The sequence below is a fragment of the Leptosomus discolor genome, chromosome 16 (genome assembly GCF_034619465.1).
Source record: "Leptosomus discolor isolate bLepDis1 chromosome 16, bLepDis1.hap2, whole genome shotgun sequence".
NCBI lineage: Eukaryota > Metazoa > Chordata > Aves > Leptosomiformes > Leptosomidae > Leptosomus > Leptosomus discolor.
This window is the reverse complement of record NC_141406.1, coordinates 6,939,261-6,952,481: the sequence shown is the minus strand read 5'-3', so window position 1 is coordinate 6,952,481 and position 13,221 is coordinate 6,939,261. Positions and strand designations below refer to the sequence as shown.

Below are 13,221 nucleotides of genomic sequence, written 5' to 3'. Positions count from 1 at the left end.
AAACTTTCTCATTTAAAGATGCAGTGTTCCTCTCTGCAAGAATTCTGAATGTCAGAGATTAGATTCAAATGTAAAAACTATCAATCCTCATTTGAAGCATTTCATTGGTATGCAGTACGTAGACTGAGTTTAGTAACGTCATATTTTGGTTTCTCGCTTGCCACCGCATACGGATGCCTTCCACAGAGAAAAGCATTCACCATTAGGTCATCATGCCATTATGTTCTTTGTTAATCTTCCACCACACGGTGAGCAAATACAAGTTGGCGAGCTGCCACTCATTCTCTTTGCACAAGTCCTATAAACACTACTACACAGTATGAACTTTGGAAGTACTATGCCTCCAACACGGTTAAACTTTAAATGATCTCTTTTAGAAAAGGCAGGGAGAAAAAAGTACAAATTTTGTCAAAACATGGAAAAAATGTTTCTTAGATGAATTCAATTAAGTTGGGTTCCTATGTGGCTTTTACGCTGTATAGAATACCTGTTATGTACAGCACAGGACACCCAAACAAGCGCATAAGCAAGATTAACATGAACACAACTTATGCTGTAATCCATAGCGTACTGGTGTAAACTCCGCTGGATACTAACCATTTCTATTTAAAAAGGAAGTGCAAAAAAAATCTGGGATGTCACTGACTTAAAGTGCCCTGAATAGTAGCTTTTCTAAAAAAAAAAAAAAAAAAAAAAAAATGCCAGCGACTTCAGTAAAGTCAGAAAAACATAGTTCATGGTGTAAACGTCTTACAGGTTAATGAATTATCTTCTTGGATATTGATCCAGGAGTGAAAGGAACCACTGCATCTTTCAAACCAGAAAGCAAGCAGTTAAAACACGGCCAGCAGTAGGTGCACTTACAGTACAGTACTGCAACAGGTCAACAATGGGCATTACGCATAGGAGTGTCAATTACAATTCTTCAGGCTTAAAAGATTCATTGAAAGCATGAAAAGCCAAAACTACCAGGAACTGCCCTCCTGAATGGCTCAAAGGAGTTAGTGGATAAGCTGAGAGAGGCCACAAGACATGACCAACAATAAAGAACTGGGAAGAAGAACAGCAACGTTTGAGCATGCCCAGTCCTTTAAGTCCTTGTCCTACAAAAAAGAGCAGAGACATATTTCAGTGAAGAAAGTTTTAACATCGGTTTCTAAAACAAGCAAACTTTCCTATTTCTATGCTTTATGTACACTACGTTTACCACAGACAGCAGTACCAACATACGTGGGAAAAAAAAAAGCCAGAGACAGCAAGAATCAGTGTGTTACATTTTACACTAGAGTTTTAAATCTTCAGAAGATTAGGAAGATTAATGATAACTAATGAAGTACATTATTTGGTTTTCTGAAGAATCTGTTATTTTCACATTGCTTCTCCATTTCAAAAATGACAGCCAAGGGGGAATTTTTGAATCTCAAGAAACAAACACACTGAGAAGAGCTAGCTGATAAAGCATGGAGGGGTGTAGGGGGAGCAGAAATGCACAGGAAGAGACTGTTACTGTCCATTTAAAGCCAGCTCCTGGGGATTGGCCTTCACTAGGATGTCAACCCCTTCTGTTCAACTGTTGTGATGTGGAACAGCTAATAATTCTAACCACAAATGACTAGGACAAATTACCAGCATGCCATTATCAAGCCGAGTACAAAATTCAAATTTCAGTATAACGTCAGCCAAACCAACTCTTCATAGTAGCATTTAAAGGGAACATTTTTAGCAAACCAGAAATTTCCGTTAGCACTGGATCACCGATATCTTTATCCCTAATCCCTTTATCCCTTAATCCCTAATACAACCTAGGTAAGAATGGTCTGGGCAAAGAGGCAAGCAGGAGAGATCGTAAACTACGATTTACCACAACGTTAGCCCCATACAACGGCCTATTAGTAACAGGTTTCATCTTACCCCTAAAAATTTATGTCATGTTCTTCCAGAACGTGTACATGTACTGCTAGTGCCTCTCGTGCAGAGTTAAGCTTCAGAAAACACGGACGGGAAATAAGCACCACGCATGTTACTGTGTCCCCGGTCTAATTCTGTTGGCAATGCCCAGCTAATAAGAGCCAGATGTGTGAACCTCAGATTTACCTAATTTTTAATTATTAAAATAGTTCCAAATGTTAGCTAGTAAGCTTAAATAAATGAAATACAGTGTTGCTAAAGATCAAAATTACTTCGTTTGTGAACTATACTTTTGAACTCAAGCCAGTGGCAACAGAAGTTACCCTACTTAAGTAAAAACTGTATTCTCAAGAGTTTCCTCCATCTTTTTTTTTTTTTCTTTCTTTCATGGACTACTTGCAGCGAGGAAGTTCACTGGCTCAAAACTTAACCTTTCTGCTGTAACCATCACAAAAACCCGTGACTGTAGAATGCTGCTGTTGATGGAGAATAGCACAGAAACTACTTTTAAGACCATAAAACAGGCAACCTTGACTAGGCTGTCATCTTTGGTTTGTTTTTCTTTTCCAGTCACAAAACTTTGATACTTTAAACTATTAGTATCACAGATGTTTCACAAGGCTGGATATAAGGAAGACGTTTTTTATTATGAGGGTGGTGAGACACTGGAGCAGGTTGCCCAGAGAGATGCCCCATCCCTGGAAACATTCCAGGTCAGGCTGGATGGGGCTCTGAGCAACCTGATCCCACTAAAGATGTCCCTGCCCACTCCAGGGGGTTGGGCTAGATGGCCTTTAAAGGTCCCTGCCAACCCAAACCATTCTGTTATTCTAAGTATTGCAAAAATTATTCAAGTCAGTATTTGACCAATTTTGCATGATACTACTGAGACTTGCAAGCCTCATGGTAAATAAAGATCAGTCAAGTAATGAAGACAGTGAGTATCAGGAATATCAGTATGTTACTTTTTTCAACTAAGATTTAAATCTTCAAAAGATTAATCGTAACTAATTTTATGCATATTTAGTTATCTATTCTTATTTACTCACGCTATTTCAGAGGTACTTAAAAATGAAGTTAAATCATACTGAAGTTTCATGGGTTCCCCCCCCTTAGAATAATTTAAGGGATTTCTCCTCTGTACATTACATTTAAGGAAGAATATTTTTTTAAAAGCCTGTGAAGCCATATGACAAAATAGTCCATAATAGATGAAGAACACTGCCCCCTTCAAATGTTTTTGTTTGTTTGTTTGGGTTTTTTTAATACAATTTGCTTTTCAAAGTGTTACCATAGCTTTTATTCTGAGAAGCGCTATTTAAATGTAACTCTGACTCCTTAGATGCAACCTAAAAACTAGGCAAACATCTCAGGCAATTGCCTGGATTCCCCGTAGACACTTCAATAGCGTAGGCAAAACTAAACTGTTTCTTCAGCAACAGAACAGGACCAAGGTCAAATGAATAGAAAAGGTTAAGTTCTACATTTCACCAGTGGTAACCAAGTTCCAAAATTCTTCCCCCTTCCAAAGTGGTTTCATATTGCTGTGACTTTACCTATGCACAATTTAAGATCGATATCCTGGCTGGAATCTAGCAGTTTCCTCAAAAATCAGTTCTTTCAGCTTTTCCTTCGGCAAGTCATCCAACTCCATATCAAACTTGAAGGGTGCTTCAGCTACAGGCTGAATAATATAAAGAAACAGTATTACTTTTTTTTTTTTAATATTACTATTCTGTTCAATTTCACATAGTCCCTGTATGGGAAAAAATTCTGAAAATGCACTTCACAAAAATATCTAATACTGGGCAGTCTTCAAGAAAGAACTCATTCTATTGGTCCTTTGTGTCCTTTACAGATTAGCTTACCAAATTGCAAATCAAACCATAGTAAGTAGCTACTCAAATCTGAACCGCAAGTTGAAATATTTGTTAAAGGCTCATAATTTAGTGTCTACCTGAAGAAAAGTTACCTGAAACATTTGTATTTCTCTGAACAAACGTATCTGTCCCTTGAGAAAAACTAGCTCATTTCCTCCTTCAGGTTACTTCTTCGCCAAAAGTAACCTGAAATCTCATCAGAATTGTATACTGAACTGCAGCGAGTTCAGGCTGGGGGGTTGTAAACGCATAATCTAATGCAAACTTAAGTTATTCTCCTCTTCTCTCTGACATTACAAAACAAGACGATAGCAAGCTGAGAAGTTCCATTTTCAGGAGGGTACACCTTAGCATCTATTTATTGTGTTGCACCAAAACGTTGTACTAGAACAAGAAATACAAAATTTTGGTAAATTGATGCAATTCATTCTTCAGCTCCATTAGACCACTATAAACACTCTCCTTAAAACTAAGGAAGAAAATAACCTGTTGCATCATTTAATCAACATTTACAGTTTAACAATGTCTTTACCTCATCACTTGGATCATAATACTGCTCCAGATATGGATGGGCTAAAGCTTGCTCCACTTCAATCCGCTTATGAGGATTAAAGGTCAACATTTTATCCAACAAATCAAGTGCTAAGAGGAAAAAAAAAAAGTGAGCAAGAGTTTCACACACACTCCAAAGTACAGAAGTGTTATAAACACTGACATTACACAGAAAATACCCTAAGCTTTATGCTAATTTCAATTTATATCTGGAATTCTCTAGCTGTAGCAGCAGTAACAGAAGCAGCAGCTTGTTTCCTGTAACGGGCAGAGTATCTTCCCTGCCCGTCTTATCGGCCATTCCCTGGTGACTGTTTCCTTTGGCATGATGGGGTCTAATGGAGACACAACCCTTTCAAAGGCTCTTCAGTGTCAGAATGAACACTGAGGGAAGAAGTGTGCAGAACTCTATGGTACAATCTTAACTACAGCAGAAATTGAATAGATCAGGCTTTTTCTTCACTCAAATAGATGCTTTGCATTTTTGTGCCAGAAATTCAAAGATAAGAGCTTTTCTGAAATGACTAAGTAACCAAGAATATGTTCTTCTTCTTCTGAAAAGAAAGCTTGGCTGTTACTGACGGAAGTGTCACCCAGAAGTCATTAGGAGTTCTGGATCATCACAGTGAACTATTATAGCATAACTAGCAGCCCAGAAGATACTCTCCAGCTAAGATGCAAATATATTCATGAGATTCAGGCAAAATCTGTTGAAGACAACTCGTAAAGAATCCACAGAGAACTCGAAGATCCAGTAAGACGGAGAGTAAGGTCTGATGAAATTCTGCACAAACGTTACAAGTCAGACTTACTGCTACTTTGGAACACATTTTCCTTTTCTAAGGCAAGAGAAGAGAATGATAGTAGCAAGAAAGCCAAAGAATTTGCAGCATCCCAAATTCCATTCCATTTCTTCTCCTCACCACATTATTTGTGACACAGAACTTAAACAGAGGCTTCTTACTGCAGCAAAGCAGTTGTAGCTTTGCATCAGAACGAGATGCATACCGAGCATTGCAGAAGTGACAGACCCTACCGCTGCATTCAACGGCAGGCTGAAAAAGCTGCAAACTTGCACAGTAATTAACGTGAAATATTTTGATGCGGTTTTCTCAAGGCGGTAAACTCATGTGCTCACTCCATGCTGAAGCATGTCACGCACCATGCTTTTTACTGAAATGACTGACAAACAGCTTTTGGAGAAACTGCTCTGTCAAAGCTGCTCGGAGATCTAGATGAAAAGGTGTTGCAGAACTCACGGAGACGGCATGTTCCCCTAGCAGCTCCGCATGTCAGCGTTGCTACAATTTGAGCTGTCAGAAGCCCACGGTAAAAATTCTCACATTGATGAGCACTATTATAAAAGCAGAATAAATTGCTGCTGTTTCTCCACACGATATGGATAATCAGCTCGACACAGTTCCATCTGCAGAAATCAGCTTTTACATGGTAGTTCAGTACCTGATCACATTCACCAAGAGTAAATTATCGCATCAGTTTTAAAACAAAGTGACTCATGAGTTGTGTCAGAGCAGGTAGAAGACCACTGTGCTGTGACGACAGCTACCTTCAAACTGCATGAAGCAGAATTTAAAAGGCAAGTCAATAGCTAGCTAGCAAAACAAAAATCATGTTTACCCTTTACTAAAGCCTTGTTAAGAAAGGCAACAATTATTACAGTCCTTGTTCTGTAACTTTTGATCCACTCCTAACTGAATTTTTTAACCCATGAAATCTGAACCTTTCATACTGCCTAAGGACCCGCACTTGGATTGGTATCACCCTGTTTGATCTAGCACTGACAGGCAGTCTGCGCACACCGAGGTCAGCAACAGGCAGCTCTGTCATATCTCATTTTAGAAACAAAGTCCAAGATCTGTTTGATCCCCATGTCAAAACCCAATGTCTGTGTTCAGTACTCATGTAACGTATCATGCTTTCAAAGACAGGAACAAGAGTTAGGATTTGTGGTTTACATGTGAGTTAAAGATCAAATATCACAACATGCAATCTTAGAGTTACTGAAAATTGCTTTAAACAGGTAAGCTAGTATGAGGGTTTCATGCTGGTTTATGATTTTATATTAATTTATACTGCTGTTTTAAGGGATACATGGTCTTTTTCCAATATAGATAAAAGACAAATTCTTAGGGCAGTTTTAAAAAATCCCATCCTGCCATTACTTTCTGATACAAGGTAATTGAGCATAAAATACCTTTGGGGTCAGCATTTGGAAACAGCCTGTTCCATGGTACCTTATTTTTGTGTGGTAGGGAAAGCAAGTAGTTTCTGGCCTTTAAATTTATTATACAATTCAAATCTTCTTGGGAAGGGGATCCAAGTATACCTAAAAAAAAAGTGTATACAAACAGTACTGCATTCTATGAAAAGTACATTTAAATGGTTGTATCAGTTGCTAAAACTCAATATTAAAACTGCTGGGAAGAAGATTCAGACAAAACGTTTTAAGAGCATAGAACACCTTAGAGTTTTTTTAGAAACCTTTACTAAAAAGGTTTAAGTTATTTTTTCTTGTAAACAAACAAATGCATTTGAGTTTTCTAATTATCAGTAATCTGTTTAAAAGATCCAATTAAATGGTGCATCTATACAATTATTTTTTTTTTTAATTCGACCTGGACCTAATAGCATATTTGAGCTTTTTAGTTTATTATTATTTTTAAAACATCTCTGCTGATGTAATAACAGTAAATAAATTGGTAAGTATCCTCTAGCTGCCCCCCAAATCAGCAATCTGTTGTAGAAATCACTGCAGAACTAACTACAGGGAACAGATGATTCCTACAGCTCCATATGTTATCCATTGACCAACAGGAGAAAAAAAAAAGGAGTGACCAAGAGCAGTCTAGCTGGTAGAAAAGATGGGAGAGACACAGACGGGTGTGGAAATGCTACTTTTATACAAAGCTTACCAAGGATATGGTTAAGTTGGTCAAGGTAGTGTTTTCCTGGAAAGATAGGTCTGTTGGAGAGCATCTCTGCCAGAATACAGCCTACTGACCAGATGTCAATAGACTTGGTGTAACCCTGCAAGCGAAGAGAAAACATATTTTTGTCAAGAAATTTTTGCGTAATTGCAGCAACATGTTACTTTGGTAAATTGTGAAAGTGCACGCAAAGAAGTCTTTCTCCTGTTTTTAGATGAGTCATGCTTGTTCATGCTGCTTGGTTTTTCTGTACAGAATGAAATAATTACGAATTGTATCTCAAAATGCTTCTTCGAAGGGGTAGCAAGGACTGAAGTATGCAAGATACGGTTTTTCAAAAAGGATTCTCTAAGTTTAGCTGAACATATTACCAGCTGCAAATTTTTGAGACTCCCTAATTTTACAGCGAATTTAAACTAATAAATTTTGGAAGCAAGCTGTTCTTAATTCCATAGCTCCTAACATGTGTTTTCTCTATACACATGTGAAAAAAAGCCATCCTTCTTCCTAACAGGACCTAACTGCCACACAAGTAAGAAGCCTTCAGCAGAGGGGTGAAAGGGCAACCCAGACTGTTAGTTAGCTGATTTGTAAACACAGCAGGCAAGTCAGTGTCGAAAATGATGCGAAAAGGCCGACAGCAGTGAACGGGCTCTCGGAAGAAGGAACAAACGGCTGCATTGTCACGTGTCCGGATGGCCTGCATCATCCCTAGGGAAAGGCCTTTATTCAGAAGCGCTCCAGCTACACTAGTGCCTGGGTAACACAGGGTGAGTTTTCCTCAAGAACCGCTGGCCCCATAAGCTCCCTTGCCTTCCTCTCCCCCAGCCTGCTGCCCGCTACTCCCCCTCCCGTTAGCAGGGAGCTTCCAAGGAAAGCTCCTAACTGCCGAACCCACAGCCACCTCCACACTGGCTCCTCAGGACTTGGCCATCTCTTTTCAAGGCACTGTAATTCTAAAAGGCATCAGGCTATAGGCCAGGAACACTGTAAGGTGACCACCTCTTAAGAAACACACAAAACATTTTCTTGTAAAAGCTGCCGATAAACGTATGTGGATATCCAGAAATAAGGTTAAGTTGCCCTGTGTTTTTGGCCTCAAGGTGAGTTCAAAATACAAGCAGCTGGGGAAAAAAACCCTCGACTGGTCAGACGACTATTTTCTAAAAGCGCATTGGACGCACTATTGCCACAACAGATCAAACCCAACAGCCAACAAACCCTACAGAAACAATAAAGTCTTCCAGGTCTATGAAATACAGGCACAGGTGTCACATAGGTAGCTTGCTAACAAGCGTATGGCTGTAGAAACTGACACGAAGGTTATGAAGGACCCATCACTCACACCATACAGGGACTGGATACATCTTAAAATAGCCACAGAGGAACATAAGAGAATTCCAAGTATAAGAAAACCCAAAGGGATGATTTCATTAAAGACTACGGGAATGCAATTAAGATTGACATACAACAAAGATCACATGCCTTCAGAATCAGATTCACCCTCATTATACATTCTAAATCTAAATTAAGATGTCAAGATAACATTAAGGAAGCATTTGCAAGCCTTGATGAATGCAGCAGTAAAATGCTTTCATTACTTCTGTCCTGCTCTGTGGAAGAGCATTTGATGGAAAGAAGTCTCATGATTGGCAAGGAACTAGACACATGGGAACTCATACACATGATTACTTGGCTGTAGTATCCAATAACTGTATCTGGAAGCACAAATTTACTGCAAGCCAGCAGCTGTCCTGTAAATCCATTACCACATTTCCTCAAGACAATGCATGTGTTCCGATCCTAAAAACATGGAAGGGGGGGAGCAAAACTGGTATTCACATGTGAATAAACAGCCACAGAGGCACCACAGCAGCGCACTACGGCTCTTACCTTAGAATTCAGCATGATTTCAGGAGCCCTGTACCAACGTGTGGCCACGTATTCTGTCAAGAATCCTGTGTGATCATGATCTGGATCTGCAACACGAGCTAGTCCAAAGTCACAAATCTGGTTTTAAAGAAATTATAAAAAAAAAAAAAAAAAAAAAAAAAAAAAGGTATATTAGACAAAGAGCTTCCAATACTACAACGTCACTAATTCACCCTTCCCCAACCCAGGATATAACACTTACAAACACAGTGATGGTAACCTATATTTTTAGGAACAAATTACTGCACAAAGGCTAAGAAAAATGTTTTGGATTAAGTACAAAGAGTATCCAATTAGACCATGCAGAGGGCAGAAAGAATAAACTGTTTGGGAAAAAAAGACGTTCCTGGTGCACAATTTATGTTCCACTGTGGGCTTACTTAACGCCCTCTCTGCTGGACAGGAGGCAAGATACACTGCTGCAACCTGTTATTAGAAATTTACCAGAAAACAAAAAGACAAAGACATTGAGACTTCCAGAAAACAAAATTACTGATCAACACATTTGTAGCAAAGTTCCATACCCCTTTTTACAAACCCTACCACCATAACTGCACCTCTGCATGAGAAGCATCCTATCCAATCATGAGATAATGGTCGACTGGAGAGATTACAGGTTGCTGAAGGAAGCATGAGCTTAAAAAATACAAAATAAAACAAAACAAAAAAACCACCAGCACACACAAGAACATATTTCTTAACCCTGACAAGGAAAACAGTTTTATCTAACATGGAAAGAAAAATAAACTCTGATCTAGACTAGTGAGTTCAGCAAAAAAGGAAAAAGCGTTTTTATCTATACTCTGCTAAGGAGGCTCTAGGGCTTTCAGAGCCATTTAGTGTTCTCTCTCCAGAGAGAAATCAAGAAATTTGAAAATGTGAAGACAGACAGTGCTCTAGAGTACAGCAGCTGTTCCTTTCTTACCTTCCAAAGGGTAAAAGGTGAGCTTGTGGAGTGGCACATTAGACACATTCATATGCTTTCACTACCACCAAACAAATACCAGTTTACAATAACGATCAATTTCCACAGAAAGTGTATTTGCATGAAAAAATACATACTCTCAGAAAAACAAGGCATCAAACATAAGAATGGAAAATAGTTATAAGGTCCTCCGATGCATACATTTTAGAATAGTTTACTCTTTGATTGTTAATTGTTACACTGATTATCTTAAAAATGTGACGTAATAATATGTTGTAGTCAATAAAAACTGTGGTGGATAATCCTACGAAGAACGCAGAAACCTCACTGTACCCTGGCAACCCTCTCCTCTATTTTCCTGAAGGAACAGCCTGTGAAACAATTGACAGATCAGTTAAGGAAGAAGTGATTCAGCTGACTAAAAGCTACATCTGAAAGACAAGATTCAGCAGCTGACTGTTAAACAGAGGGACTGAAGAAAAGGCAGTGATGAAATTCATAAACCAGGCTGCACGGGATGACTCCTCTGACTTTAGCTACACAGTAAAAAAACAAAACAAAACAAACCCCTGAACCCTTACAAAGCAAAACCAAAAAGAACTCTTTTAAACATGCCATGGTTTTCCCAGGCTACGGAAACAGAGCAGCTGCCTTGTGTGCCATGAGCGGCTTACATAGAGAGAATCGGTACAAATAATCAGGAGAGTCTCCTGTAAAGACAGAAGCAAAGAAACTGTAGAGGACAGCTTTATGGACTTCAGAAAATAATTACACAGGCAGACTAAACTCTTGTAATCTCTTCCACCTAACCTCAGAAAAAAAGCTACATAAGACTACAGGCAAGGAGACTTGTGCAGAATTACAGTATTACACATAAGCAAAGTGCTACGATTTGCTATTACCAAGACAAAAGAAGACAGACACTCTCCCGTCCACAGTGAGGAGAAAGAACTGAATTACATACGGTAGGTGTCTGTGAATCTCTCAACTCAAGTAGAAAAATGCACATGGGATGGAGAGGAAGATTAGTGACAAAGAGAGCTCATTAAAATGACAAAAAGCCCCTGCTGACTAGAGCAGAAACAGGTTAAGCAGAAAAGAAGGCACACCATTAGCGAGAAACGCATCAAGGTTGAAGCTGCAAGAAAGAGGCTTTTGGCTGTTAGCAGTGTTTTCACCAGCTGCAGAGCTGACCAGGAGCACTAGCAGGGCAGAATAAAAGAGAAGCTGGCGAGGCCACCGTTCTGCCTCAAGTCCCAGGTGCAAGGGACAAAGCACAGCGACTGACTGTACCCTGGCGAGGGCAGACAGTTCCTGCCCTGTGGCAACAGAACATATCTAACAAAGCAGCTACCCTATTTTGGGGGGCGGGGAAAGGCGAGCCCACTATGCCTGTTCAAATAATTGGTAAAAGTCAGAGCACCAGAAGAAGGTAGGCTTCTCAATCAGAACGAGAACAAAAGAAGAACGAGAGCAACATAATGACAGGCAAAATTTTCTTGGCATTTTGACTAAGTCATAGCAGAGAATAAAAAACTGCATAATGAAAGACCCCGCTATGTCAGTCAGTGCTTCACGCCTTGGAGAGACAGAACAGACGTACTAAGAGAGAAGGAATGTCTTCCGCACTAAATAAATAAATAAATAGCCAGCACCCTACTTACATACTTAGCTTCCACTTCTAGAAAGCCAGCATCAGGTATGCTTTGCTTTTTTTTTTTTTTAAACAAGGATGGCTTAAAATTGGATGAAGCTATCAAGCAGACGGGAAGATTTATGAGGATCACATACATATGACCATTTACTAAGCAAATGAAAAGACACCCAACAGTGCTACTAATATACTGAAATATCTGAAGTTGTATCATTGTCTGTGCATGTGTATGTATATATTTACATAAAAGGAAAGGGAGAGGCTTGCACTAAGCTTAGTTGTTAATGATAAGATGGTAGATGAAACAGTTGCGTCTCTAGAGTAATCGGTAAAATCCTGAAACAAACAACAACTTGCAGTTTTCCTAGAAAAACCCTCTCATCACTTCCCTTTCAAGCCTATCAAAGTATCTAACAATTCTTGGATGTTTAATACTTGGGAGTATTCACTATGCAGACAGAAAAGTACAACTTCTAAATAATATTGCTATAGTGTGTTAATGTTTTAACCAAGTCAAAGGAGTAGATTCTCAGCTAGAGTAAACTGGTACACTGAAGACACTGCAATATACTAGCCAAGAATCTGTTTAAAGTAATTTTGACCTCATTTTCTGAAATATTAATGCCACTGGCCTAGCAAAATTATATGACCATGAGAGTTTTTATGTAACTTATTTAATTTACAGAACTGCAAAACAGGTCAAATTGTTGGATGCACATAAATCATGAAGGCATGTGAAAATATTTCTAAAAATGTTAGACACGATTTTTAAGTATATTCCAGCCTGTAGCATGTCAGTATACACTAATCTCATTCACGGGAAAGATGCCAGGCTGCAAAAGGGAAGTCCAGTATCTTTATTACCCAGGACTCCACTAAAGACAGATTCAAAGGCAGTAGTTTTCATGGACTCTCAAATCTGATTTTTCACTGAAAATATATAACAAGAGACAGTAAGTCAAATTATGTACTTTCACAAACTTTCATTCACTATGTGATAAGTCATATTTAAGGTTTCATTTAAGTCTGTAGCACAGCCTAAACAAACAGAAACAGCTTTAGGTTCTGCACTTCTGCCCTGAGCATTTCAGCTGCTTAGGACTCACTTCAGCTGCTATAGGGTTCACAGACAAATTGTGTCAATAGAGTGTCATACATTTCTTTCCTGGAAATGGAATCGATGATCCAGAGGTCAAGATCATGTTTAAGGGAGAAGAAAAAGAAAGAAGGAGCTCTTGGTACAACCTGTAGGACTCTGAGCTCCACAAGAGATCAACAGCGCGCTCTCTCGTAACGCCATTAAAGAAAGAAGCTAACAGCACTACCGCTGAAGATGAACAAGCTTCCGATTTTCCTTCTTCCAAAAGTGTGATTTTAAGTTGTTCATTTGCACAGTATGCTGCGTTTTGAGTTTATGTACAC

General features: G+C 39.0%; 1 protein-coding gene across 1 annotated transcript in view; it reads right to left on the bottom strand.

The window, feature by feature from the left end:
* Positions 1–682: 682 nt before the first annotated feature.
* Positions 683–13,221, bottom strand: part of MAPK1 (mitogen-activated protein kinase 1) — a 34,357-nt gene continuing 21,818 nt past the window's right edge. Inside the window, exons 4-9 of the mRNA XM_086473922.1 lie at positions 9,182–9,298; positions 7,274–7,388; positions 6,556–6,687; positions 4,321–4,430; positions 3,465–3,592; positions 683–1,103 (exon numbers count right to left, since the gene is read on the bottom strand). Of these exons, the coding sequence (XP_086330048.1) occupies positions 3,476–3,592; positions 4,321–4,430; positions 6,556–6,687; positions 7,274–7,388; positions 9,182–9,298 (591 nt within the window). The 3' untranslated portion in view covers positions 683–1,103; positions 3,465–3,475. The remainder of the gene's footprint in view (positions 1,104–3,464; positions 3,593–4,320; positions 4,431–6,555; positions 6,688–7,273; positions 7,389–9,181; positions 9,299–13,221) is intronic.